At 59.4% G+C, this 26,786-nt stretch overlaps 8 protein-coding genes across 8 annotated transcripts; 2 read left to right on the plus strand and 6 right to left on the minus strand.

Annotated features, from left to right (window-relative positions):
- Positions 1-2,679: 2,679 nt before the first annotated feature.
- Positions 2,680-4,051, minus strand: THITE_2119894 (uncharacterized protein). Its single transcript, XM_003655747.1, has 2 exons — positions 3,733-4,051; positions 2,680-3,648 (listed from the first exon to the last, which is right to left on the minus strand). The coding sequence occupies exons 1-2, from the start codon at positions 3,896-3,898 to the stop codon at positions 3,053-3,055; spliced, it is 762 nt and encodes a 253-aa protein (XP_003655795.1). The 5' UTR covers positions 3,899-4,051; the 3' UTR covers positions 2,680-3,052.
- THITE_2119896 (uncharacterized protein) lies at positions 4,052-5,603 on the plus strand. The gene is made up of 2 exons (XM_003655748.1): positions 4,052-4,394; positions 4,468-5,603. Exons 1-2 carry the CDS (start codon positions 4,268-4,270, stop codon positions 5,538-5,540), a joined length of 1,200 nt encoding a protein of 399 aa, XP_003655796.1. The 5' UTR covers positions 4,052-4,267; the 3' UTR covers positions 5,541-5,603.
- Positions 5,604-7,132, minus strand: THITE_2119898 (uncharacterized protein). Its single transcript, XM_003655749.1, has 2 exons — positions 6,754-7,132; positions 5,604-6,664 (listed from the first exon to the last, which is right to left on the minus strand). The coding sequence occupies exons 1-2, from the start codon at positions 6,884-6,886 to the stop codon at positions 5,667-5,669; spliced, it is 1,131 nt and encodes a 376-aa protein (XP_003655797.1). The 5' UTR covers positions 6,887-7,132; the 3' UTR covers positions 5,604-5,666.
- Positions 7,133-8,185: 1,053 nt separating this feature from the next.
- THITE_2119900 (uncharacterized protein) lies at positions 8,186-10,733 on the plus strand. The gene is made up of 2 exons (XM_003655750.1): positions 8,186-10,122; positions 10,192-10,733. Exons 1-2 carry the CDS (start codon positions 8,376-8,378, stop codon positions 10,581-10,583), a joined length of 2,139 nt encoding a protein of 712 aa, XP_003655798.1. The 5' UTR covers positions 8,186-8,375; the 3' UTR covers positions 10,584-10,733.
- Positions 10,734-10,882: 149 nt separating this feature from the next.
- THITE_42297 (uncharacterized protein) lies at positions 10,883-12,412 on the minus strand (the record flags this gene model as incomplete). The annotated part of the gene is made up of 3 exons (XM_003655751.1): positions 10,883-11,413; positions 11,477-12,130; positions 12,356-12,412. 3 exons carry the CDS (start codon positions 12,410-12,412, stop codon positions 10,883-10,885), a joined length of 1,242 nt encoding a protein of 413 aa, XP_003655799.1.
- Positions 12,413-13,196: 784 nt separating this feature from the next.
- Positions 13,197-15,938, minus strand: THITE_2119901 (uncharacterized protein). Its single transcript, XM_003655752.1, has one exon. It carries the CDS (start codon positions 15,817-15,819, stop codon positions 13,432-13,434), a length of 2,388 nt encoding a protein of 795 aa, XP_003655800.1. The 5' UTR covers positions 15,820-15,938; the 3' UTR covers positions 13,197-13,431.
- Positions 15,939-19,907: 3,969 nt separating this feature from the next.
- Positions 19,908-22,374, minus strand: THITE_2119902 (uncharacterized protein). Its single transcript, XM_003655753.1, has 3 exons — positions 20,415-22,374; positions 20,170-20,293; positions 19,908-20,062 (listed from the first exon to the last, which is right to left on the minus strand). Exons 1-3 carry the CDS (start codon positions 21,910-21,912, stop codon positions 19,936-19,938), a joined length of 1,749 nt encoding a protein of 582 aa, XP_003655801.1. The 5' UTR covers positions 21,913-22,374; the 3' UTR covers positions 19,908-19,935.
- A 770-nt stretch (positions 22,375-23,144) lies between these two features.
- THITE_2155778 (uncharacterized protein) lies at positions 23,145-25,066 on the minus strand. The gene is made up of 4 exons (XM_003655754.1): positions 24,722-25,066; positions 24,367-24,486; positions 23,931-24,309; positions 23,145-23,848 (listed from the first exon to the last, which is right to left on the minus strand). The coding sequence occupies exons 1-4, from the start codon at positions 24,739-24,741 to the stop codon at positions 23,780-23,782; spliced, it is 588 nt and encodes a 195-aa protein (XP_003655802.1). The 5' UTR covers positions 24,742-25,066; the 3' UTR covers positions 23,145-23,779.
- Between the last annotated feature and the right edge of the window lie 1,720 nt (positions 25,067-26,786).

Genomic DNA, 26,786 nt, shown 5'->3' on the forward strand with positions numbered 1-26,786 from the left:
GCTACCGGCATGTGAAGCCGTGGAGGACGCGGCAACACAAAAGTCCTGCAAAAGCAGGAGTTAGGGAAGTTTGCGGCACGGCGCCGACATGATGCGAGAGACGGCGGGCAACGAGAGGCTATGGGTTGAGAGGACAGCGGCGACGGGATGGAGTCGATGATGAAAGCGGTGGCCTTCGACGGGTGTGTTCGGGGTGGGCGGCAGCACCCGTCGCGCGCAGAGTATCGGGTCCGCCGCGTCCAGGGAACCACCGTCGAACACCGTCGAAAATGAGAAATCGGACGAAGAATTCGCAGGGCAGGGATGCCTGCGCAATGCTGTACCGCGTATGAAGTCAATGCGCCGGCACGTCGGCATGCAAGCAATGATTTTGAGCAAAATCGTCTTGGAACTGTGACCTTCCAGGTTGTCTTTGAACTCGGTCCCGCCAACAATTGGAAGCTAGGAAGAGAGCGCGCATCTGAGCGCCGCCAAGAGCTTGCGCCAAGTCCTCGCCTCCAGAATCGGCGAAAATTGAGAGTGGGTCCGGTCCAGAGTGTTCTTATCGGATCTGCCTCGATGGCGCGACGAGCAAGCACGTGGAGCAATTGAACGAACAGCGCCAGGGAGCCGTGTGTTCACTTGAACCAAGACCGGGTCGGGGATGCGGGATGCGACATCCGCAACCGCTGGTCTTCTGCATGCAACACTGACCATGCGCAGTGGGTGCCAACTAGTGTAACGTCAATGTGGAACTGAAACACTTCAACCCAGATGCTGGGAAAGCATGCTGCCAGACCCTATACTAGTGGTGTACTTCCGTACATTAGTACACTATCACAGTACTCCGTACAGATTAACTCCGTACACTACACTACCTTACAGTAGTGTCATTAGCGTACACGAGGATGAAGTATTTTGGGATCGACCCGGCAGCGCGGAACCTAGTTATGTATGAACTGATTCGCCGAGCTCCCCGGCTGCACATGGACGGTAACTACACTACACTACACGACACAGTACACCTGCGGGGAGTCCGCAAGAGGAATGTGCCACGGCTCCGGAACAACCAGGCTCAGCGCAAGCCAATCCGGGCGTTCTGCGTCACATGCTCTGGATGTGGACAACAGGAAGCATCCGGTGACGGGGCCTTCCGGGATCTTGGCGCTGATCTGCGCCTCGTCTGCCAAGATCTTGGCAGGGCTGTGAAGTGTTCACAGCAAGGCAGACCGGCTGTGACATCACCAATTCCGGTCAAATGATCTGGTCCGCCTGCGGCCCAATTGGGCGTGATGATGTGCAACTACCTACCGGTAGACCAATCAATTCGGTGCCTCGCCTGCAAAAGCCCCTGCTAGGGAAGACAGGTCGGAAGGGCAGCAAGTCAATCACATTGCCTCGGTAGGAGGGAACCGCAACATGGTGTACGCCACTGCGTACAGTGAAGGTAAGATAAGGTGTGTAGGTACCCTTATTCCGTAGAATGCACAGATACCTGACGCAACCGCGAAAGAGCGGATCCTATCTGTCCCGAGTCCCCGATCAAGTCCAAACCAGCGGGTGCTGCCGAGATATCGAGACATCAGCTGACGCAGGACCGACCTTTATCATGCAGCGTTCCGAGACACCGGCTGCGATGGCTGTCTCCCTCCGATGGCTATCTCTTGGCCGGGCATCGCTGCCCGTTTGGGGGGTTTGAGTACGACCGCATCTTCGGCCAGACGGCTCGATCGAGTGCTCCCGCTCCGGCCCAATGGGCCAAAACCTGAGAATGCCGGCGTTGACTAACCTCCGGCGCGGTCTCCTGTGAAGTGCGGCCTGCAATCTTCCTTTCCACAGGGAACCTGCTCTATCGCGTTCTCGCTTTCTCTCTCTCTCTCTCTGTCTCTTCTCTCGTGGCAGGTTACCCCGGCTGAACGCGCGACACCGCCATGTCTTACATTCGCCCCACACAAACATCGGCAATGTGCCAGTCTGGAGGAACGGGGCGGTGTAGGCGCAGGCTTCAGAGGAAGGGGAAGGAGTAAGCCTAATGGCCAGAACTGAGGCCGAGTGTTGTACTGACGGCTTGGCCCCCCAACTCCCACCCCCCAAACCCACCGTTGTTGCTTGAAAGGGCCATTCGCGAGATGGGGGGAACGGTAGAAGAAGCCGAGGGGACAGACTATGGCCACGAACGGGGCTGGCTGAGTTCCCAGCGTTACCCCTACAAAGTGTGGCCGGAATCACGCGGACATTGCCACGATCTCCTGGCGGACCCTACCTCAAGCTACCGTGCTCCCTACGGATGAGTTGCCAAAAGAGAACGAGAGACGAGGCTTTGTGCCTGACCAACACATCTCGCTGGGTGTCATCAGAGCCATGGCGCTCCTCGCCATATACTTGAATAACTCCAGATTCATCTGAGTCGGAGCACTCCCCACCAGCATCTGCAGCTCGTGAAAAGAGATTCGTGATTGGACGGCCGGATGGGCAAGAGTCCTCGAATTGGCTATGGGTTTTCACCTTATTTTTCTAACCTTGCCCGTCTTGTCATTTTTGGCTGTTCAGCCTTGAAGAATTTGGATGGAAGAAATAAAGGACGATGCTGAGGCGGAGTGCCCAAGGGATGCTAGCTTCTACTGGGTGGAACTAAGTCAAGAACGAGAAGTAATATCTACCACTGCGGCGGTTGGGTATATACACCTGAGAAGTTGCCCCCCACTACGCTGGTAGACCCTTCGGCTCACTGTACTTTTCTATTTTTCGTTTGTGATTCGCTTTATTCCCCTTATTCCTCAGTTTCCCCCCTCCCCCCTCGCCCCCCCGCGAGACATGATTCTCTCATATAGCCAGAACAGCCAATATATGCGCTGTTTGCGGCTGTCGGATCTTCGCAACGGCTGGCATATCGGAGGAACTCCAGTTAACGACACAGCTGGGCTCTAAGCTTTGCACGAAATGGCGCGAGCAAGTCCGTTCGGTAGATAGATCTATACATGGTATACAGGATACACGTGTACACAACGGGAACGCCCATTCCACCACAATACACTGGTTTCACACCCAAACTGCGCTGCCTTCAACAACCCCCCTATTTCTTCTTCCCAGCCGCACCCGCATCCCCACCATTCCCACCACCGCTCGCAGTGCTCGCACCGTTCGCGGCCGCGCCGGCCGCCGTCTTCGCGCTGGAGAAGACCTTCCTCGACCTCTTCCACTCGAACACCAGGTCCTCGACGCTGCCCATGTCGTGCTTGGGCTTGCGCATGTAGGTGAGGCGGGCGCGGCGGGGGCGCTTGAGGCGGCGCTTGACGATCTCGACGCCGGCGACGTTCTTGTTGTAGACCTTGTACCACATCTCGACGCCGACCTTGCCCAGGTGGTTGCGCAGCAGGACGGCCGTGTCGATGCCGCGCCGGCGGATCGACAGGCACACGCCCGCGAACGGCTCCCCCCCGCGCCGGTGCGTCACCATCAGCACGTCGCCCTCGTGCGCCGCGTCCAGCGTCTTGGCGAACAGCGCCGTGCGCGCCCCCGTCGGGTCCATCCGCTTGATCTGCGCCTCGTGCAGCGCCTCCAGCGCGTTCGCCGGCGCCGGCGTCAGCGTCCGCCGCCCCGCCACCATGTCTTTCGGGTACACGGCGAAGGCGGTGCGCAGCTGCTTCGTCTTGCGGTCGGTGACGCGGTCTGAGTGAAGCATTTTCGTTAGCAAGCCTCGCAACGGGAGCCCGGCAGTGGAGAAGGCGGGCGGGAAGTGTGGGACGGTCGTACAGAAGTCGTGCTCTGGCGGCGGCGGCGGCGGCGATGATGATGATGGTGTCGATGTCTGCGAGCTGGTGGCCATGTGCCGGGTTAATAGTAGTTTTTGCTGCCGTGTCTGGCGCATGGCTGCCTTGAGGCAGGCCAGAGGCCGTCTTGCCAGCGGCGCGGCGTTCATTCTGTGAGACGCGGCGACGGAGTGCGGTTGTCGTTGCTCCGTTTTGGTTCGCGCAGAGCGCAGAGCGAACGACGCTCGTGATGCTCGAGACAAGATCGAGGTCGGACCTGGAACGAATCGCTGATTCCAATTGGCTGAATGTGTTGCTTGGGCCTTTTCGGTACTGCGGCCCCACGCACTAAATTTTTGGGGCCAACCACTCAGCAGCTGTGCCTGTGACGACCTCTACGCAGTAGGTTGATTTACATCCCGAGTTCCGGTTCACGCTGTCCGCTTGCCGACTTAAATTTTATAAGGCGTGCAGGTGCACTTTCAGAATTGCTCGCCGGCGACGCTGCGTCGCCCTGAGATTTGCGAGCCCCTGCAGCCATGCTCCCCACAACAGCTGCTCCCCGCGCCTTGCGGGTAGTCAGAGGCAGGCCAGAGTTGGCGATATTCGGCTATGCTGCCCTGCAGCAGCGGCCGTTGTCGTCATCTCCAGTACATGCGCACCGAGGCAGGTAGTCCACTGGGTGCAAAACGTCAGGGAATCACGCGCAGCTAACATTGATCCGTTACTTGCGCCGCAGCCGGCCAAGTCGTCACGTTCAACAACGTCTCCTCCCCCGAACTCGCAGAGCTTCTCGATACGTTGCGGCAAAAAGTCTTCCTCCCGACATACCTGTCCAAGGCGCAACGGCAGAAGATCCACGACCCCAAGTACGAGCGGGTGCTGAAGCACGACCCCATCATGATGGAGATCGACGGCGAAAAGCACCAGTTCCGCTACGTCGATAGGATGAAGGAGATGCCCAACACGGTGGCCACCATCAGGCGCGTCATCAACGCCATGAAGACCCGGGCCGACTTCGACAACGTGTTCCCGCTGCTGGAGGGGTGCCAGCGGGCGCGGCGCCGCCTGCCGCCGAGCACCTGGCCCAAGCTGATCCGGCGAGCCGCGGAGCACGACAACCTGCGGGTGATCATGGACTGCGTCAAGGAGGTCGAGGAGACGGGCTTCAGGCTCAACACGTCCGAGAAGGTCGCCGAGCTGCTCTCCCAGTTCCAACGGCCGGCCATCGAGTCGGGCTTCGACCTGGCCAAGACCACGTACGCGCTGCGGCAGGTCAACCTGGTGCTCAACATCCTCGAGGGCGACCTCAAGACGGAGCAGCACAAGCCCACCCGCGGCGCCGGCCGGTTCCCGTTCTACCGCGACCCGCAGATGCTGGCCGTGCGGCTGCACCTGGCGGCCGCGCTGGCCGTGCACCACTCGGAGGGCAAGGACCCGAAGGGGAGGGTGGCCAGCTACGCGCAGGAGCTGGTCGCGCTGTGGCCCGAAAACGCGGGCCTGCTGGACCTCCAGCCGGACGAGGCGTTCCGAGACCGGGAGAAGATGCGCTACCTGCTCGACCGCAACAACTACCTGTGGTATGCGGCGCCCATCCTCAACGGCCTGACGCTCGCCGCGCAGGTCGTGGATCCGGCCCTGGCGATGCAGCTGCAGAACCGGGCCGACGCCGTCGAGTCCGAGGTCCGGGTCGCCCTGGATTCGCTGGAAGTGAAGGACGGACGAGGGAAGTACATCTATGATAAGCTCTTCAACACTGAGGCGAAGGAAGAGGAGGAGAAGGAGACAACAGAGGCGGCCGAAGGCGCATGATACGAGCCGGATGCGTGTCCAGAATTTTTTTTATTTCATTTTTTCTATGTACATGTAGAGATAATGGCCTATGTACTTCTAGCAGGGCTGCGGCGGCGGCGGCGGCGTCGAAACTGGTTACCACCATCACGGCAGGACAATGTACTTCTGCAGATGCTCCGGGATGGCCGACAGCAGCTTTTTGCTCTCCAGCCACTTCCTCGAGAACAGCCTCTCGGCGTAGCGGTACGCGCCGTCGGCGAGGATGGTCACGACGGTGTGGCCGCGGCCGAGCTTCTCGGCCACCTCCTTGGCCGCGACCACGTTGAGGGCCGAGCTCGCGCCGAGGTACAGCCCCTCCTCGTCCAGGCAGCGGTACACCATCTCGATGCTCTTCTCGTCGCTGATGTGTAGCGACCCGTCCAGCAGCTCCAGGTCCGGCCGCAGGTTGTCCGTGATCCGGCCCTGCCCGATCCCCTCCGTGATGCTCGACCCGGTCCGCTCGATCAGCCGGCCGCCGGAGCTGATGTACGAGTGCAGCACGCTGCCGGGCGGGTCGGCCAGGAAGCTCTTGACGCGCCCGCCCGACACCTCCTTGAGGAAGCGCGTGGTGCCGGCCAGGGTGCCGGCGGTGCCGGTCGCGCAGGTGAAGGCGTCGACGCGGCCGCCGGTCTGGTGCCAGATCTCCGGGCCGGTGGTCTCGATGTGGGCGCGGCGGTTCGCGACGTTGTCGAACTGGTTCGTCCAGACGGCGTTGTCGAGGCGCTCGGCGTGGCGGCGGGCCTGGTGGTTGTAGTTCTGCGGGTTGTCGAACGCGACGGCCGGCACGGGGTGCACCTCGGCGCCGAGCAGGCGCAGCAGGTCGATCTTGCCCTGCGACTGCGTGTCCGGCATGTAGATGACCAGCCGGTAGCCCCTGCTGCGGCATACGTGCGCCAGCCCGATCCCCGTGTTGCCGGCCGTGCCCTCGACCACGGTCCCGCCGGGCCGCAGCAGCCCGCGCTCCTCGGCGTCCCGCACCACGTACAGCGCCGCCCGGTCCTTGACCGACCCGCCCGGGTTCATGAACTCGGCCTTGCCCAGGATCTCGCAGCCCGTCTGCTCCGAGAGCCGGTTCAGTCGGATGAGCGGCGTGTTGCCGATGGCTGCGCGGGGGGTTGCAAGGAAGACGTGTTAGAGAGAGGGTGCTTTATTTATGTTGTTGTTCTCTTGAGCCGAAGATGGGGGGTTTTACCTCCTGTCAGACCCTTCGCAATCCCTTGGGCCTTGGCCACGTTGATCAGGTGCTGCGACGGCTCGGCGGCGGCGACGGCAGCGGCCGCGCGCTGTGCGCTGGTCGCAAAGCTGCGGGCGCCGTGGCGGAACATGGCCGGCAGGGTGTTAAGACGGCTCTTATCCGAGTCCGGAGACGTGTCTCGAAGAGAGGGCGCAGTGATGGCCAGGCGAGCAACTGTTTCTTTCCCGGCCGCTTCGCACGGAAGGTGCACCAACAATGCGCCGGTCCGGCTGTCGGGAAGAAAGTCGAGAAGCGCTGCCGGAAGAGTGGGGCCCTTCGATGTCTGGCCGATGGCGCAATCGAGCGCTAACCCGCGATGGTCCCGCGCGGACGGAACCGCTTGCAGGGGTCTGCAGCAGATCCTTGTTTCCCATACTGTGTATTTCGGAAGTTCATGAGTTGCTCCCCAGCGGCCCCAGCTTCTTACTTACACGAGGCTCCTCAACCGACACCATTAGCTGTCCAAGTTGCGACCGCGTCTTGACTGTCAGATCCACAGCGAATAGCGATGTCGTGGAAGCTGACGGAAAGTACGGTTTTCTTACCATTCATCCAATATCCCGTGGTGTGACGGACCTCAGAGTTCCCATCCCCCGCAATCAACGGCCGTTTGCACCCTGTGTTGGTTCCAAGTTCGCTGACCAGCCATCGCCGTGAGAGCTCAAGGAGACTCATTTGAGTTCCCTCAAGGAAATAAGTTCAGTGGCGTCGAATGGGTCGACAAACCATATGGAACGGGCCAACTCCAAATTGGTGTCGACTACGCTGAAAATCAGGTAGGCAAACTCGGTATCGGCGACTTCGAAACCCCCGGAAGTCATTGGCAAGGGTAGCTTCGGCAAAGTGATGCATTCCAATCGGCCGAGAAGCTGTATTTCGTGCTCGCCTTTGTGAACGGTAGAGGGTTGTTATTCCATCACCTTTCCAAGGAGGGACGGTTCGATGTCAATCGTATCGCTTCTATACCGCCGAACCCCTTTACATACTCGAGGGCCTACATAGGTTCAACATCGTCTACCGGGAGCTGAAGCCCGAGAATATCCTCTTCGACTACCAAGACCACATTGTACTCTGCGATTTTGGCCTATATAAGCTCGATATGAAGGACGAGGATCATACGAATACCTTCGGTGGGACTCCTGAGTTTAGCTGCGCTTTGATTTGGTCTCATTCAGATCCAGGTTCCAGTGTTGAGCGGACAAAGCCTCGCCGTGGTCGTGGTTATAAGACGGTTGTGTCTGGGTTGGACTAATTTAACATGCCGGTCACCGTGAGAGCATGAGGAGAGACTGGATCTCGCACTGTGGCACCCGCTGGACAGGGACCCAGGGCTGAGCGGGTCGCTTGCAGGGATCCAGAGAATGAACTCAGAGAACGAATTGACTGATGCTGAGGACGGATACGTACGGAATACGCACGGATTACACTGCACAAAATACGGCGGCATCTGCCATCGCGAGCTCGTTTTATCGACCTGCGCGTCACACGCTTGCAACACATCCCGATCATCTATCTTATCAGCGGAACGAACGTGCAACTGGAGCTCAAAATAATCTCGACGCGTTTGGGGCGCAGCTGCGATGGCGACCGACGAAGATGAGAACAAGTCGTCGTCTCTGGACGACTTGTCCGACATCGACAGCACGAGCAGCAGCAGTGGAGCCGAGGGCGACGGCGACGGCGATGGCGATGGCGATAGCGAACCTGCAAAGGTCGAATGGCTCGTCACGTCGCGCGCGAAACGGGCGACGGCCGGCAACCGGATGAAGTCGATGCTCGCTAACGAGGTGCCCGCTGACGACGACTCCGACCTCGAGCTGCTCTTCGCCGAAGACGAGAATGACGCCGGCTTTAGCGAGGATGAGCAGGACGATGCGTCCGACATGCAGATGGACTCTTCCTCGGACGACGAGGACAAGGAAGACAACGGCGACGAGCTGGAGGGCGAGAAGGAGCTGGAGCGCCAGGCGCGCGAGAAGCGCGCGGCCGAACGCAAGCGCAAGGCCCAGGCGGCCATCCCCGCCAGGTTCAGGAAGAAGGTGCGCATCGAGCAGCCGGCCCCCCGGCCGCCGAGACCAAAGAAAAAGTCCGAGCGGACCAGCTGGTTACCCTCGCCCGCAGACATGCCTACCCGCGCCTCGGAGCGCCAGACCACCAAGATCAGCAAGCAGCAGCTCCACCAGAGGATGGTGTCGGACGAGCTGCGCCGCCGGAAGCAGCTGGAGAAGATGGAAAAGAAGGCCAAGCTGCTGGAGGCCACGAAGAAGCCGCCCATGACCCAGGCCGAGCGCCTCGCCGAGGCCGCCATCGTCGAGAAGAGGAACGCCAAGAGCCTGAACCGCTGGGAGGAGGCCGAAAAGCAGAGAGAAGAGGAGCGTCTGAAGAAGATTGCCGCCCTGAACAGCCGCAAGCTCGACGGACCTGTGGTGACCTTCTGGAGCGGCATCCAAGAGTTGCAGGAAGGGCAGGGAAACCACGTCGGCAACCTGGTCTCGATGGAGGAAAAGGCGCCGAGGAAGAAGCGCCAGTCTGCTGCGGCTGCCCTGGCCGCTAAGGAGGCTGAGGCCGCGGCCGCGGCTGCGGCGCCGACAAGCCCGGTAGAAAAGACGGATGACCCGCAAACCCTCGAGACGCCACAACCCCAAACCGGCGAGCAGGCCGACAAGTTGCCTTTACCGGAACCACCGTCTGTTCCGCCACAGCCTACCCCTGTTGATTCCGGTCAAGCAACAGCGCCTGGACCGGCACCGGCACCTGCGCCGGCACCTGCACCAGAGGCAACCCCGGCTTCCGCGTCGTCGCAAATGGCCCCCCCTCCGATTCCGCCACCGCCAGATAGCAGACCGAGCAGCTCAGGCGTGCTCGCTGCGCCCGTACTTGCTCCTCCTATTGGGGTATCTCCGCCGATGCTGGGCGGTCAGATGCCCATGCTGGCACTCCCCGCCGGCGGTGCGAAATCCGTACTTGCGGCTCCAAACACATCACATACTCCCTTTCCCCTCTCAATGCCGCCGGCTACGCCATCTGTTGCCGCGCCACCCGCAACCCCGCCGGTCTCTACTCCGACGCCGAAACCTACCGTACCCCCACCTCCATTGCCCTCAGCCCCTGTCACCCCGTCACAAACGCCGCAGCCAAAAACAGCACCGCCGTCGGCGAGACCCCCCGACACACCGCAGGAAGCCCCTCCTCCGGCTGTTGAGCCTCCCCGCGAAGGGAAAGTCACGCGCAGCTGCATCATCCTCCAGAACTTCGACGAGCAGGCCATCAAGGACAAGCAGGTGCAGACGCAGATTCTCTTTGGGAGGAAGATGAACAAGCTGGCCAGTGAGTATCTCTGTCGTCTTACGACCGCTTGCGCGCCTTTTTTTTCTATTGTTACTTACTCCGGTGCAGAACCCGCTCATCCCCCGCTCTGCGTCATCACCAACCACCCGGCGCGGTACAGAGACCCCAAGACGGGGCTGCCGTACTACAACAGCTACGCCTACCGCGAGATCCAGCGCGTGTACCGCGGCGACTACAAGTGGAGCAAGCTGCTCGGGGCCTGGGTCGGTCGGGGCGACTACGCGGCCCGCGGCGTGCCCGAGTGGTTCCTGGACCCGTCCAAGGCGCCGAAGCCCGCTGAGCCGGAATCGGTCCCTGAAGATGCGGCTGCCGAGGTGAAGACGGAGGAGGAGAAGAAGGAGCAGAAGCAGCCTGCGGACGAGCCCCGGTTGGTGCCGCTGGAGGCGGACAAGCCGCCGACGACGGAAATGCCAGCCGCAACACAGGCGGTGGGTACATAGATCGATCAATCTAGCTGCACATGCACACAGACATCATAGAACGCTTGGATGGACGAAACCTGCCGAATGATCAATTCCACAGAGTGGCAATGTATAACCAGGCCTATCGCTGGTAATCGGCCCTCCAGATAACTACCTAGGCGTACAACTGTTGTTCCCTGATGGTATCATAGCCAGCCAGCAATCCTGAACGCCGCCGCCACCACCTTGGCCCTCTTCTGCCCCTTTCATAATGCCCCCCATTGCCGAGCAAGAAGGTTTCCCCCCGCCCCCAACCCCAATCATTTCCCAACCGTAGCTCATGATTCGTCCATCCTGTCCTGCTCGTCCCTACTCCCGCCAAGCAAGCTCACCACCCGCTCCAGGCTCTCCACCTCGCCCCTGGCCAGGCCGCGCCCGCCGCCGTCCCACTCGCCGTCGCGGACCTCGCCGTCCCTGCCCAGCTCCAGCCCGCGCACGTTCTCGAGGTGCTTCCGCGTTGCCGTCTCGACGTACTCGAGTCGCTCTTGCCGCCAGCTCTTCTTCTTTTTATTTTGCTTCTGCCCGTCCCTGCCGTCGGCGTCGTCGTCAGAAGCAGCAGCAGCAGTAGCTTCTCCTTCGCCCAGTGGTGAAGCTAGGCCGGGCATCGCGCCCCTCAGCGCCGCGGACAGCTCCCTCAGCGCTTGCAGCTGCGACAGCGTGAAGGCGGTCGTGGTCGTGAGCGGGGTCTCGGCGTCGCCGGTGGTGAGATCGCCCTGGTCGTGCAGGAAGCGCAGCGGCGGGGTGGTCTGCGGGGCTTTTTCGCCTCCCCTTTCTTCCCCTTGGCCTGGCGCTTGTTGATGTTGTTGTTGCTGTTGTTGCTGCTGCTGCTCCGCGCCAACCTCGCTCTTCACCCCGCCGCCCAGCCCGCCGACAAGCCTCCTCATCTCGCCCAGCAGCGCCGCGTTCCGCGCCCGCTCCGCCACCAGCATGCACTGCAGCCGCTGGCTAGCCTGCAGCTTCCGGCGGAGCCTGTTGACGCCCTCGACGAGCCCCATCACGGCGTCCGTCCGCTTCTGCCCGTCCTCCACCGCCATTTCCCCACCCACCCCCTGCCGCGGCCCCGCCGCCATCTCCGCCGGATCCCCGAGAGAAGAACCAGCACCATCAAGAAGCCGGTCAAAGTCCAGCCCCTCGTAGTGCCCCAGCCGCATCCACTCCATCTCGCCGGCCCGCAGGCACAGGATGTTTCGCATGACGTAGATCTCGAACCGGTCAAAGTTCTTGTCGATGCTCGCCCACAGCAGCGTCTCGAGCTGGTGCGTGCCGGCCTCGATCTCCTCGCGGTGGCGGCGGGCCGGGTCATCCTCCTCCTCATCATCCCCATCATCATTGCCCTCCTCCCCGTCTCCGCCTCCGTTTGCGCCGGTCCCATTCCGTGACCGCGATGCTGCTGCGCGGTGGTATCTCTTCTGCCTCGGGCGGAACCCGAGCGAGGCGGGCGGCGCGTTGAGCAGGCCCTGCTCGATGGAGTGCAGGGCGCGCTCGGCGAGGAAGTTGACCGAGTTGATGATCTCGTCGAGGAGGCTCTTTCAGATAGCACCGACGCCCGGGGAGGTCAGTTTACTTTCTTTATCCTTTCTTGGCTTGCGGGTTTTAATCTGGGGAGAGGTGGGCAGGCGAGGTCTAGGGTTCAATGCGGATCAGAGAGGCGAGGAGGCAACTGCAGCGGGGGGAGGATGGAAAAGACGGGTTTAAATAAAACCTGGGGGAAAAGGACCGGTGATAAAATAAGATAAAACTAAAATACGTACCACGGGCGGGTAGCCAAAATGCTCCGTGAGGAGCTCCGTGTCGGATCTGGAGGCCATGCTTGCTGGAGATCTGGCTTTGTTTGGAATTGGTCCAAGTTTGGATGCCCGTCTTCAACCGCGGCAACGACGCGCTCAAGAAGTGGGATGCCAAACACGCGACCAATGGAAGTGGGGATGTAAGCGGGTTAGGGTTATGTATGTTCCCGTTGGGCAAGGGACAATCATAGAACAGACTCGTCACAGCCATTCTAGAGTCAACTGCCTCCGGTACCTTGGGCACCGACAGGTCGGAATACAGGACCTCTCCCTCGTTCCATCCTGCTGTGCGGGCTGCATTGTAGCTGCCCAAGACAATCAGCACTTGATCCAGGGTGTTCCAGACCTAGACAGCCCCTTCCCTTGCCAACTCAACGGATTACACCAGCCGCCATTGAAAGGGTCGACCAAGCATGCACGACACAACCGATCAAGCCTGCTTGGGAGTAGCATGGCAGATCTATCGAGTCCAGATTCCCTTCCCATTTCTACCACTAGAGCATGTGAGGTAGCCACGACACCGCTCCGAACACATGCCGGAGCCTCGACCCGTCCCCGACCTATACAATGACAATCCCATCCCATACTTCTTTCTCCTCCCCCCCAAGATTCGCGTCTTATGCCAAAAACGCGCTTCCGATCCGCCAAAAACCTCAGCTCTCTTCCTCTCCCTTCCCCACCCTTCCTCAACTCTACCCTCTTGCGACCTATTCGCAACCACTATGCAAACAGCTCTCCACTCTCAGACGATGACCATGACCACGGCCAGCCCGGGACCAAGCGAAGTAAAAACTCAGAAAGACACACAAAAAAAAACTCAAACATGATACAAGAGAAAGCAGTGCTATTACAAGGAACGAGGTGGGTTTGTAAGAAAACAGCGTCGGCACAAAAGAAAAAAGAACAGAGGCGCCAAAGCTAGAACTGACCCAAAAAAACAGCCAAATTACAACAAAAATACTTCCAAATCTGTTGTTCCCGGGTTTCGGCCCGCCGTTTCGCGCGCGTCATCAGACCAGGCAGGTCTAAAAACGCGGCGCTCAGTTGGCAACCTCCTCCTCGACCCAGCCGTTCAGATTTCCCTGAATCGCCAGCCCGAAGCCGGCGCCCATGCCGCCAAAGCTAGCCTGGTACTGGTGGCCGCGACGCTCGCCGTCGCCGCCCCCGGTGCTGCCGTGGAGGCTGTTGGGGCTCGTGCCGCCGTTCTCAAAGCCGGGTGCGAACGCCGGCAGGCTGACGGCGCGGCTGTGAGAGGCGCGCGGGTTACCCGGGGCGAGCAGGCCGCCGATGGTGGGCGCGCCCGACGTGGACGGGTTCGTGACGAAGCCGTTGGAGATGCTGGCCGACTGCTGGTGGCCCGGAACGGGGCCCTGCGGAACCTCCAGCGTGAGACCGGGCTCGTTGGGCGACGACGCCGCCGTTCCGAACAGCGCAGCCTGCTGAGCAGCGAGCACTTGCTGCTGTTGTTGCTGCTGCTGCTGCGCCTGTTGCGCGATGTGGTTCAGGTACATGGTCAGCGGGTTGTTGGTCGTGTTGAACAGCGTCGCAGCAGTGGCGGCGTTGGGGCCAGTCGGCGAGTTGCCGTTCTGGCTCGCCCCGTTGGCAGGTGGCGACGGGGCCTGATCGCCACGCGGAGACTGCTGTTGCAGCTGCCGCGGCGGGTTACCGCACCGATCTTTGCCAAAGTTCACCTTGAACTTCTTGTACTCCTCCTTCCCCCTGACCGCCTCGATAGCCTTGATCGCATTCGCGATGTTTGTGAAGTTGACAAATGCGCAGCTCTTCTCGCGCAGCGTGTTCACCAGCTCGATTTCGCCGTACTCGGAGAAATCCTGCCTCAGTCGATCCTCCGTCCACGTCTCGTCGAGGTTCCCGATGTAGACATTGCGCGACGCACCACCGCTGACTGCCAGCGCGATCGCAGGGGGGAGCGCACCCGAGTGCTTGCCCCAGCCGATCTTAAGCCGGCGGTTGTGGATCATCAGGCCCTGCAGGCTGCTGAGCGCGTAGAAGGACGCCGCAGCGGTGGGGTCGATGAAGGTCACGAAGCAGATGTGCTTGTCCGGGATGTAGCGGATGTGGTGCAGAAGACCACCCCGCACGACGTTGCAGATCTCCTCGATCGTCGTCTCCGGGTGGATGTTGCCGAGGTAGATGGTCCGGTTCCCCAGGTTGCCGATGCCGCCCGCCGTCGTGGCCACGGCAGCGGCAGCCACCGATTGCTGAGCCAGGGCGTTCGAGATGAGATCACGGTCGGCGCCGGTCAGCATGTGCGCGTAGCCCGGGGCGATTCCAAGATACTGGGCGGCGTTCTGCTGCTGCGTCTTGGAAACATAGGCACACCGATCTTTGCCGTAGTAGACCCGGCGGGGCGCCTGCCACTTTGCCTCCTGGGGGAGCTGGGAAACGGCCTTGATGGCGTTGGCAATGGAGAGGAAGTGCACAAAAGCAATGTTCTTCTCGCGCACAATCTTCACCGTGTCGATGGGGCCAAACTTGCCCAGGTCCTCGCGCAGCTCTTCCTCCGTGATGTCCTCGGGCAGGTTCCCGAGGTAGACGTTCCGAGACGCACCGGATTGCTGGACAGCAAGCGCCACCGAGGTCGGGACCTGCGACGGCTTGCCCCAGCCGATCTTGATATCCTGGCCCTTGATGCAGAGCTTTTTCAAGATGGCATCAGAGTGGAAATGAGTGGCGGAGCTGGCGTCCAGGAACGAGATGAAGGCGCAGTTCTTATCCGGGAGGAGGCGCACCGACTCGATCTGGCCGCTGCGCACGTGGCCAAGGATCTCCTCCGCGGACGTGTCGGGCGGGATGTTGCCGAGGTAGACGGTCCGGCTGGTGCCGGTGACGATACCGGGGCCCATCGACACAGGCGACGTCGGCTGCATCGGAACCTGGATCTGGCCGGTCACGTTGTTGAAGGAGCCCGTCGGGGACTGGGGCGTGTAGAACTGCGGCGCACCGTAGGCCGAGGGGGACACGATGGACTGGTACATCTGGGGCGAGATGCTCTGCTGGACCGGGCTCGACGGACCGTTCTGCTGCTGCTGGAGGTTCTGCTGCTGGGCCTGCTGGAAGTTGCTCACATTCTGGAAGTGCGGGCTGGCGAAGGCGGCCGGGGTGCCGGGCTGGAACGGGCTGCCGAGCAGCAGCTGAGACGGCAGCAGAGGCGTGAACTGCATGTCAAAGGCAGTGCCCGGAGTGGTCAGGTCTGCGCTATTGGCGGGCGCCTGCTGGCGATGCGGCACCTGCTGCGTGTTAATGGTGGGAATGTTGCCACGGCGAGGATGCCTATCGGCGAAGCCAGAGATGTTGGAGGTGAAGGCGCCGTGCGAGAAGCCCGTGTCGCTGTTGGAGGGCTTCGAAGCGTGGCCGAAGCGGCCCGGGGCGCTGGGCCCGGCATGGTGACCCGGCACGTCCTGCATCCCCAGAAGATGCGGAGGGACAAGACTGTCCCGCGTCTGGTGAGATAGGACCGCCGTTTTGAAGGATTAGACGTGCCCGGTCAAAGGCACGAGAAGGACGGATAAGCGCGCTGGAATGTACCGGTGGTCGCACAGGTATAAACGGCTCTCGAGAAGTCTCTGAGAGCAATGTACAGCCCTTTTCGATTCCAGCTTAGCTTTTCTCGCTTTCTGACTCCAACGGGAATGACCTGAGAAAATGGAGTCGCAGCAGAGCCAAGAGACCGGTGAGATTTGGTTGGCCGAATCGAGGGGTGAAAGACGGCCTGCAAGGGAAGCCGGATGTGGTTGGCGAGCAAACACCACAGGGGACGCTTCGGGAAAGCGGACGGCGAAGGCTAGCGCCCCAAGAAAGAAAATGCTTGCTTGTCAGGGCAGTCTCTTTCACGGGTAGGCCGCAGTCGCTTTTCGAGCAAAGACAATCGACAGGCTCGGCGCGGATCAAGATTGGCTGCCTCCGAACTTTCCGTCTAGCGACTTGGGACAAAGAAGATGCCAAGTATTAAAATCGTATCGATAACCCGAAGTGCGAGCGAAGCGAGTGATGCTCAAGCGAGCGAGCGTCGAGAAGATGCAACTGGCAATTTGGCGTCAGGCACTACTTGTTGAGCCTTCGTCCGAACGAAGCGACGGGGAAAGAAAAAAGGCGGGCGGACCGCGTCGGACGGGGTGAGGTGAGCGCTGCGCCGGTGGGCGGCACCAACGAATTAATACTTATAAAAGAATGAGAGAAAAGGGAAAAAGGGCTAGTGGCAGGTGAAGTCGGAGGTCAAGAGGGCAACGAAGGGACTCCAACGAGCGAGGGTGCGGGAGCAAGAATAAAGAGAGGGAGGGAGGAAAAAAGGAGAAAACGGGGGCCAGCCTCCCGAATTGGACGAGTGTGGATGAGCTAAAAGTCGGTTTAATTGCAGCGGACAGGGCACCATGGCCGTTCCACGCGGCAACTCGGTACCTGCTTTTCGTGCTGGATCTTAAAGAGGTCCCGCCAAGACTAATTTCGGCCAATTGTCGGCAATGTTTTTACAGCGTCAGTACCCCGCCAAGACCGCCAAGGGGTTTGCACTATCGCCACGGGTTAGCCACGGGTTAGTTCGCCAGGGGTACGGGGGGCGGCGTCAGCCCCCCGCTGGTTAGGGTTCGGGTTAATGGTTAGGATTCGGGTTAAGGTTAGGGTACGGGTTAACTTCGTTTCCTTTTTTTTCGATTTGGTTGAGGTTTCGCGAAGTTGTTGCTACGAGTCTTTGCAATTCTTCGTTGTTGATGTTGCTCGAAGTCGTGGCGACCCCGCTCACCCCGTGGCGATTTGTAAATACTTGTAAGCGGTAGGTTCCGAAATTAGTCTTGGCGGGACCTCTTTAAGGATAACCCTTTTCGTTCCTGGCAGGGGAGGCACGCCCAGAACGTCAGGAAGGAGCGGGAACTGCAGCGAGGCGCTCTGCCAATCAGCGTGCGCCGTTGTTTCCCATAAAGTACAAATTTAGGGGGTGCAACCGTGCTTGGATCCCACTCTGGCCCGGTTGTGTAACCCCTCTCCGCACTTTTTCGGGACATCTTGTTTGATGGCCCGGTCGTGGCAAAGACGATGATTGTTGCTAGATGCAATCGAGAACCTTTTTCTCCTTCCTCGCGTCGCCATTCAGGTTGTTCCCCTTTGACTTGTGGCACGCAACCAGCTCCACAGAGCGGCAGAGAGTGGGGCCTGTAGCCCCTGCCCCTGTCAACCACCTCCGTACACAACGCTACATAATCCATACACGACACTCCCTTTATAGGTAATCAGTTGTGTACGGAGTGCTCCGTAAAGATTGCGGGTTCCTGTGACAAAACCTCGGCCCAAGGTTTGGATTTTCCAAGGAGCGACGAGGCAGCCGGCGTGCAAGACCACATCAAGGGCGGCGGCGCGGCTAGGCCACAACGACGTTTGCTGACTGTGTGACGCCGTCACAGCTCTCATTTCCAAGGGCTTTCTGGAGTAAACACCGTAAATAATTGCTCTGTTTAAGCGCACCAATTTCCTATTGGGCGGGCGGCATGGCTTTTCTGCACATCAGATCGATCCGGCCGCCAGGTCCGCTCCGCTGGTTGATCCACAAGCATCTGGAACATGTCTTCAACCCGGAAGCCTTGGGTGGTCTCTGGACGCAGGTATGTACTCTGATAGTTATGCCGTCAAAGAGATTGGCTTGTACTTGCTGCCTTACTCAACAACCAAACTAGGCCCCCGCGAATCGTCTGGGCACTGCTCAGCATGGTCCTAGTCCAGAGGCTGTGCAGGCAAGCAAGTTCTGGCTCAACCTGACACCGACGGGAGGCGCAACTAGTTGTCTTCTCGCATCCGGATACTCAGCACTCCATTCCTCGGTTGTCACGGTACCTACCTAATGTACTCCGTACGTCCTATCGTCAGACTCCAATCGGCGCTTGCCAGAGTAAAAATAGGACGGCCATTCCTCAGGCATTCGAGACCGCGATGTCAACAGGAGCCAAGACCATCACAGCACAGTATCCTATGGGGGCCAGAAGCCGCTGTGCTTTGACGTCTGCTTTGCGATCAAACACCAGAAGTGAGGACGATTCAACCAAGCAGAAATGTCAAAGACAGCGTCCAGGTCTAAAATGACTATACCACGGCGTGCGGAGTGCAATTGTGAGACTGGTTCTGGATAGGTTCCATTGCTTTGGAAACGCTGTGCCAGCGGACGGCGCTTTTCTACCACAGTACGAAGTAGCTCCGTACATACCTAGATCCACCATTCATCGCACGGTATGCGAAACAGGCCGTTGGCTCCCAGCACAGTGCGCCCACTCCATCACACTAACCCCTTTCTCAGACAGTGCCAAGGGACGTGGAATCGTGATGACTTGCCAATCTCAGCCAACGAAGCGAGCGATCTGTGGTTTATGAGGCACGGGACAGGGGATGCAGATTGGAGCCAACATCAACATCTCCTGGGTCAGGGCAACAGCACCACCAACAGTAATGCCAGCCTGAATGCCAACTAATCTTCATTCCAGCTTCAGTTTTGCAGTCTGTATGCACATGCTTGGCTTGGCACCGGGTTGTCTTCCCTGAGCGCCCAGTCACGTCGATTCAGAACCAGTCGGGCACGTTCCACATGCAGCCCGCACAGCAACCGCGGTAGCATAAAGTACCACATACTACACACATCCATCCGTCCATCCAGCACCCAGCGCCGTACACATAATCCGTCAATCCACAACAGGATTCACAGGATTCGCCAATCCAACGCATCACAATCCATTCCCGATTTGGGTGGAAGACCTGACCCTCCGGCTCGGCCGTTCCTGGCCGATCCAGATGGATGGATTGGATCGGATGGCGAATGGATCGTCTGAGCTCGCTTCACGAAACACAACCGCCGCAGCCGCAGCCGCAGCAGCCGCCGGCACAGCCGCAATCGTCCCTACCGAATCTCCAGCAAGCCATGACATTGCAATCCCAGACAGGACGCGATCACAACAAGCTCCTCCGTCGGCTTGGTTAGGACTAGGGCGACGTAGGCCAGTCAGGCACTACTTAACGTTAACAACGACGAGGACTGCGCCGTGATCCTCCCAGACACGTGCGACTCTACCATAGGATATACCCCTGTTGATGAAACCAGACGAAGCGCGCCAGAACGAAACAAACATACCTCCACACCGACACGCACACACAAACACACACACTCTCTCTCTTATCTCGTCCCCGCCGAAACACACACACACACATGAATGATCCCACAATTGAAACGGAACCCGGCCCAGTTTCGACACCACGTCGCACAATCCACCCCACCCGGAGGTTTGCAGTGCATAACGAAGCCCAAAAATCCTCGGCGAGTTCCGAAAATGCGGTCAAGCAAGCTCCGACAAGACGAGCAGGCAGCACACACACACACCTCTACAGCACAAGCAAAGCTTCCAGCCCTGTGAGGCGAGGATACATCGTTTCGGTTCAACGGCAGCCGCGTTTTATTCCTGACCCTTCCCTTCTCTACCCTCTCTATCTAGGTAAATAATAGGTATCATCATCATCATCAGACACAGCTCAGGAAGAGAGAGAGAGAGGCCAAATCAAGGCTTGCACCGCCCCATGAAGCGCGGGTACAAGCTGCAGGTGCGGACGGTGTGCTGGTTGGCCATCCAGGCGAGGAAGCGCTCGAGGCCGAGGCCGTAGCCGCCGTGCGGCGAGGAGCCATACCTGCGTGCGCAGGAGGAAGGGAGTCAGCGATGCGGCACAGATACGCAAGATTTTTTCTCCACGGGTTTGGTTGGGAAGGGTGGGGAGGGGCAAAGGTGGCCACTCACTTCCGCTGGTCGGTGTACCAGTAGTACGGCTCGTGCGGGATGCCGTTGCGCTTGTACGCCTCGATCAGCTCGTCGTAGTCGTCCATGCGCATGGAGCCGCCAACGATTTCGCCGACGCCGGGCACTAAGAAAGGGGCAGGTTAGTCAGATTTCTTTCCCCGTTATTCCCTTTCCACGGATTGGGGAGGAAAGGGGGGGAGGGGGAGCGTGAGTGTGGGACCCGTGAGGGCAGGAAGGACACATACTCAGCACGTCGACCGACTCGGTCACCCGCGGGTCGTTGGGGTCCTTCTTCATGTAGAACGCCTTGATCTCGACCGGGAAGTGCGTGAGCAAGATGGGGCGGTTGATGATGTCGGTCATGCGGCGCTCGGCGGCCTCGGCGATGTCGTCGCCGAACACGTGCGGCTTGCCCTCCTCGTTGAGGATGGGCGGGTCCTGCTTGTTGAGCCAGTCGATGGCGTCGGCGTACTTCATGCGCAGGAAGGGCCGCGTCGGCTTCTGGAAGGTCGGGTTCAGCAGCTTCACGTACCCGGCCGCGGCCTCGTCGGCCAGCACCTTGTCGACGACGCGCGAGATGAGCTCCTCGATGTGGTCCAGCAGGTCGTCGAACTCGATGAAGTCGAGCTCGCCCTCGATGTGCGTGTACTCGGACAGGTGCCGCCGCGTCAGGCTCTTCTCGGCCCGGAACGACTTCTCGATGCAGTACACGTTGCCCATCGACGGCATCACCGTCTCCAGGTACAGCTGCGACGACTGCGTCAGGAAGGCCTCCTCGCCGTAGTAGTCGTACTTGAACAGCGTGGCGCCGCCCTCGACCTGCGTCTGCACCATGGCCGGCGGCGACACCTTGCGGAAGTCCATCTCGCGGTAGGTGTCGATGAAGGCCAGCTCGACGAACTGGCGCAGCTTCAGCAGGGCCGACGCGTTGTCGCCGCGCACCACCAGGTGCCGGTTGTCGAGCATCTGGGCGTCCCACGGGTCCTGCTGCATCGACACCTTGTTGGTGATGGCCTCGAGGTCGCTCGGCGCCGCGCCCAGCACCTTGAAGTAGTCGACGTGCAGCTCGCGGTTGTCGGGCGCCTTAACGCCCGGCGGCACGCTGCGCATCTCGCCGTACACCACCAGCGCCGTCTCAATGGCAAACATCAGCGCGTCATAGTTCTTGGTCAGGTCGCCGGCGGGGAGGATGCACGACAGGTAGCCATAGCCGTCCTTGAGCGTGATGAAGGTGGTCGTCTTCTGCACCCGCAGCTCGTGGATGCGGCCGTAGACCCGGACGCGCGTGCCCTTCTTGGTGCTACCGTCGCCCAGCTCGACGTTCTTATTGTTGAGCTTGATGCGCACGGCGGCGGGCAGCGACGGGTCCTCCTTCAACACGATTTTCTTGGCGTCCTCGAGGTTCTTGAGCCGCTGCTTGCGCTCCTCCTCCTCCTGCTTGGCCGACGCCTGCTCCTTGGCCAGCTTCTTCTTGTATATGTCGACCCGGCCGAGCGCCTTCTTCATGGCGCTCTTGGCCGGCTCCTCCCAGGTTGGCGCGGCGCCCTCCTCCTTCGGCGCGGCCGGGCGCGTGAGGTACACCGGCGCGGGCTTGTCGAGGTGCTGCAGCAGGGCATAGTAGAGCGACTGGTAGGGCTTGGCCTCGGAGCCGTCCGCGGAGTCGTCATCCTTGCCGACGGCCGGGTCAATGTAGCATTTTGAGTCGCTCTTTGTGCGGTCGGCAAGGTCCTGCGCCGCGGCCATCTTGTCTTGCACTGCTGCGCAGTCAATTCGCTCGTTGTCTCGTCGAAGGAGGGGTTGTGCGAAGCAGCAGCGTGACAGGTGTTCCGAATTTGGTGGGGTCAACTCGGGAGCAAAAAAAGTTGGCGGGGCAATTGAGCGACTCCGGCCATTTTGCAGCCCAAAACGACAATGACTCACGGTGCCCCTCCGGACAGTTTTAGGGGTTTGAGATAGGGAGAGGCATGAGATAAGGGGTCCGCCCGGACAACCGTGCGGCCGGCACCACGGGTCCGCGATGCCGCATAATTTAGACCGAACATTGGAACGCCCCGACCGGCGATCACGGCGGTTTGCCAGCACAACCATGAACTCTACTATACCCTCCCGTCTATCGCTCGGATCATCGCTTCTGAGCTACATGTCCGTCGAGAGGCTTGATGATCTCACAGAAGAGCATATCGTGCCTTATCTCTTCGTGGAACGCTACCTAAGTTACCCAAGGGACGCAACTCCCGTCGTCCGCAAATGCCAATAGATTGCTGATCCGCAACTGAGAGGCCGATTTCTCGAACTGAAGGTTCAACCTTCATTCAAATTGCCAATGCATGTGACAAGTGATCCCTACTTGGTGCGCTACACCAGTCGTTCATTTTTTTTTACCCGTCCTTCCAAACCAATGATGCCTGTCCATCCGCGACTCCAACCGTTCGTCTCATGCGAGGCCTCGTCTGAACTCCTTCCTCGGTTTAGCAGTGTGAGCCCTGAAACTACCACAGCAGTGCTTTTCTCCCAACGTCCTCGATTGACCACGCCTGACCGGTCATAACCATAATCGGAGCACGATTCAACGACAACACTTCCAAATCTGTCGTTCTGCGTGTGTTTTCTGCGAGCCGAATCCCGTGAATTTTTGCGGCATACCGGGACCAGGCCGTTCCGGCTTTCAGACTGGCGCTCACAGCGCTCTCAAACTGTGTTACTGGATGATATCCTGGTATGAATACAGTGCGTTTCAGTTGCATCGCGCCGGTTAGCGGAGAGGGAGAAGGAGGAGGGCTGTGATTGCAGCGCCCTCCCGTCCGCGTCGCTTGCACTGTGATCATGCAGCCGATCGCGGCCCCTCAAGTCATTAGCTGGCCTGCCTTGCTCCAACCACCCGATCCCTCTCGGCAACCAGCGGTGTGGTATCTCTCCCGCGATATGCCGACTGCCAGAAGGGATTGCTTGGAGTCATCCGAAGGAATCTCTTTTTCTTTCTTTTTTTTTTCTTTTTTCTTTTTTTTTCCCCTTCTTTTTCTGCCCCCTTGGCGCCGGGACAAGCTCGTGTGTTTCAGAAACCGGAACAGGAAAAGGGAGAAGAAAGGGAAGCTTGATTCAATTGCGCTCCAATCGCCAAACTGTCCTATCAAAATAGAAAAGATCCCGCCTCGGTTTATGAACTTGCCAGCCCCAGTGACAAGTGAGATCGAATCAAGAGAAAAAAGTTGCGACGACGGGCCAAGAAGATACCAGGAAGCCGAACGGCGTGGGGTTGACGAATTCTAGAGTAGAAAATGAAGGCTTGGTCAAGTCCAACCCAACCCTCTCCCCGATGGAGTGAAACACTCCTCGCCTTCCTTGTCCATTGGACGCCATCGCCGACGGGGAACTGGAGGCAGACGCGAGGGCGATCCCGAGACTTCCCAGGACTAGGTCAACGCCTGCGCTTCCCCCGTCGCGAGCATCGGGGTCGCCGTGTTAAAGCCACTGTGTAATCGCTCCGGACAACTCTCAAACGTGGGGCTGATGGCAGGCCTCTTGTGCCGGGTATATGGCTGTCCAGATTTCGCTCTTCCCGATTCCGCGGGACCGGTCAGAGAACTACGGTAACATGTGTCAGACGCCTTGATCAGAGAATCTGGCACCTGTGTTTGGAGCTCTTCTTTGGCGGGGGAGGCTCGAGTGCAGCGACGATTGCCTGCCGAGATGGCTGGTCAGCCCAATCAAATGCTCATCGCACTCGCTCGTGCCGTCGGTCCATGATGGCCGGAGATACCCACCTCGTCGAAGACGTCCTTGAGCTTGTACTGCGTAAGAGCGCTGCATTCGACATATTTGACTGCGCCCAGCTCCTTGGCCATCCGCTCGCCGTCCTCTTTCCGCACCGGCTGCATCTTCTGCTTTGCCAACTTCGCTACCACCTGCGGGTCGTCCCGCAAATCCACCTGGGTGCCGACGATCAGGCAGGGCACGCCGGGGCAGTGGTGGTGTACCTCAGGGAACCACTTCTCGCGCACGTTTTCAAACGAGGCCGGCGACGTGACGCTGAAGCAAACGAGGAACACATCGGTCTGGGGGTACGAGAGCGGCCGCAGGCGGTCATAATCTTCTTGTCCGGCGGTATCGAACAGCCCCAGCGTGTAGGGCTCGTCACCGATCCTGGGAAACGTCTGTTTAGCATCGCTGCTGTACCCGCGGGAACGAGGTCGAACGTACATAACCGTGACTGCATAGTTGTCGAAGACCGTCGGCACGTATTCCGACGGGAACTTGTTTGTCGTGTAGCTGATGAGAAGACATGTCTTGCCGACCGCACCGTCACCGACGACCACGCACCTAGGGAGCGACGACTGGGTCAGCGGTAAGCTCAGCTTCTCGATGGATGATCCCAAGCGTAGCAACGACGCGGTAGGAGCGCGCTTGGTCCAAGCGCGACCTCTCGGATAGCGGCTCTGAACATTCAGAGCACAGGGAGCGCTGCAAGGACGACCGCGGACAATTCATGGCTCGCAACCGCCCGCTCAACCTGGAGACGGAGGATGGAAGGGGGTGTAGAGTAAAACGGACGCACTTAATGGTTCCGAGGACCATTTTGGAGGGGACTGGGCTCCTGCGAGACTAGGTAGGCTCTGGTTGACCGCCTCGAGAAAAGAAGGCCTGAATCCGACGTCTTCCTCCGCTTGACTATCGCATGCAACAGACCGCCGGCAATTTGAAAGTGCGCAGGGCAGTGGAGTTGGATTGCAGAGGAAGGGGATGGGAAAGCGGGAGGCCAGTGAATGGGAGTTTTGGCGGCGGGAAAGAACCTGGAAGCGGGAGTCGATGACGAATTGAAGCGATCGATGTTTCGAGGCAAGCCTCGTGGGAAGCCGGGGACCTGTTTGGGATCGGTTTCTGCACAAACACACAAAGCCGGGGGTTGGCGGGGAGGAGCACTGGTACGGTTGTCCAGCAGGGGAGCACCAGCGCGGTAATTGAAGGGAAAAGGATGGAAGATGGGCTCAGGTTCGCGAATTAAAGGGGATATGCTTGGAGGTTTTGTTGCATGGATTGAGAAGCATCCAGTAGCAGCCTCGTAAGATTACGGGAGGAGCTTGACGCTGCTGGGAGAATGGATGGAAGGGCAGGCGAGCGGTCAGTGGCTGAGCCGGGGGTGCTGTGTGCCGGGGTCAGGCAGGCTTTCTTGCTGTGGACTTGCAGTCTTGCACCATTTCTTCACACGGGCTCCTGCTTGTCACAGAGCTTGGAGCCAAGCAGAGCAATCAGAGGCACGGAAACATGCCAGTCCTGCGCTAACCAAATCTGGGCAAAGTCGGTCAATGATAACATTTCCACAACACTTTTTTCTTTTGGGATGGGAGGAGAAGAGAACAACGGTCAATGAAAGCGCGTTTTACTCCAGCATGATGGATGGACCCTGAATTGAAATGGCGTGGAGACTCCGCAAATCCGGAGGCTGGGGAGACCGTTCGAATCAATGGGTCCTAGAGGCTTGCTTCACACATGGCGGATAGGTCAGCGGCCCGTTGCAGCTGAGAGCGATGCCGCGGGCTGCATTGGCTGGTGGCTTCTGGAAGACACAAAACCGGCAGATGCTGTGCAACGGAAGCTGCCCTATCATGGTGCGGTCCGTCACCGTCTGGAGCAGGCCACGGCCGGTTTTTGGCCCGAAGACACGCCAGCCCCAACGCCTGGATGTAACTTACCACGGTAGCTGGATTGCCAGCTTTTGCGAGTTAGGCATGCCCACTTCTCTGTTCTGATGTAACTACCTACCTTGTTGCATGAAGACATAGCCACAGCCGCTGCATCAAGGCTCGCAGGAGCAGCGCAACGTAGCGACAGCACCAGTCTGCGTGCATGAGAAACGCGGGGCCGTTAGTTAGCGTGGACCACAGCATCCATGTCCAAGGGAGCTGTGACGAATGGGGAAGGGATGAGCCCGGTTACGCAGGCGCGGAACATACTCTTCACTACACTACACTAGCTCTGAAGTGAACAAGCGGAAGAAAGGGCTGGTTACATGGCCACCAAGGAGGAAAGGATTGGTTTTACATGTATTGGGCCGAGCCATTGGACAGAGCTCAAGTGGGCCGGCCCAGCGCTAACAGGTGGAAAAAAAGGGACGATCCAACGGGGCATAGGTCAACGTTGGGTTGGTCCTGTCCATTGCACATCTGGCTTGAGCTCGTTGACCTCGGCGATTCATCAAGGACCGCTCAAGGCTGGTGATAACGTTGATTACTGGCGCAATACGGACGTACATACCTACATGGAAAGTTAATCTCCCAACCGTAACCCTTTAGTTTTTTTTTCGCACTTGTGCTCTCACCTCACCTGATTCTCGGAGGCTGAAGCCTCTGGAACGTATGACTTGACCAAGCTGGTCATCCATGGTTGCAGTTAGAGAATCAACAGCCACAGGCAACAGGCCCTGATTTTACATGGAAGCACCCAGACGCTGTCGATGGATTACGGCCGACAAGAAGGACTCCTCGGACCAGGCGCAACTCGACCCCCACATAACCCGGCAGCTCGCCGACCTGTGGCTCGATGCACGTATTAACTAGGTAACTCGTTGGTCTCGACCAAAACTGATTATCTTTGGGGACATTGAGGTGATTACGGAAAATAAA

Source organism: Thermothielavioides terrestris, chromosome 4 (assembly GCF_000226115.1).
Source record: "Thermothielavioides terrestris NRRL 8126 chromosome 4, complete sequence".
Lineage (NCBI taxonomy): Eukaryota > Fungi > Ascomycota > Sordariomycetes > Sordariales > Chaetomiaceae > Thermothielavioides > Thermothielavioides terrestris.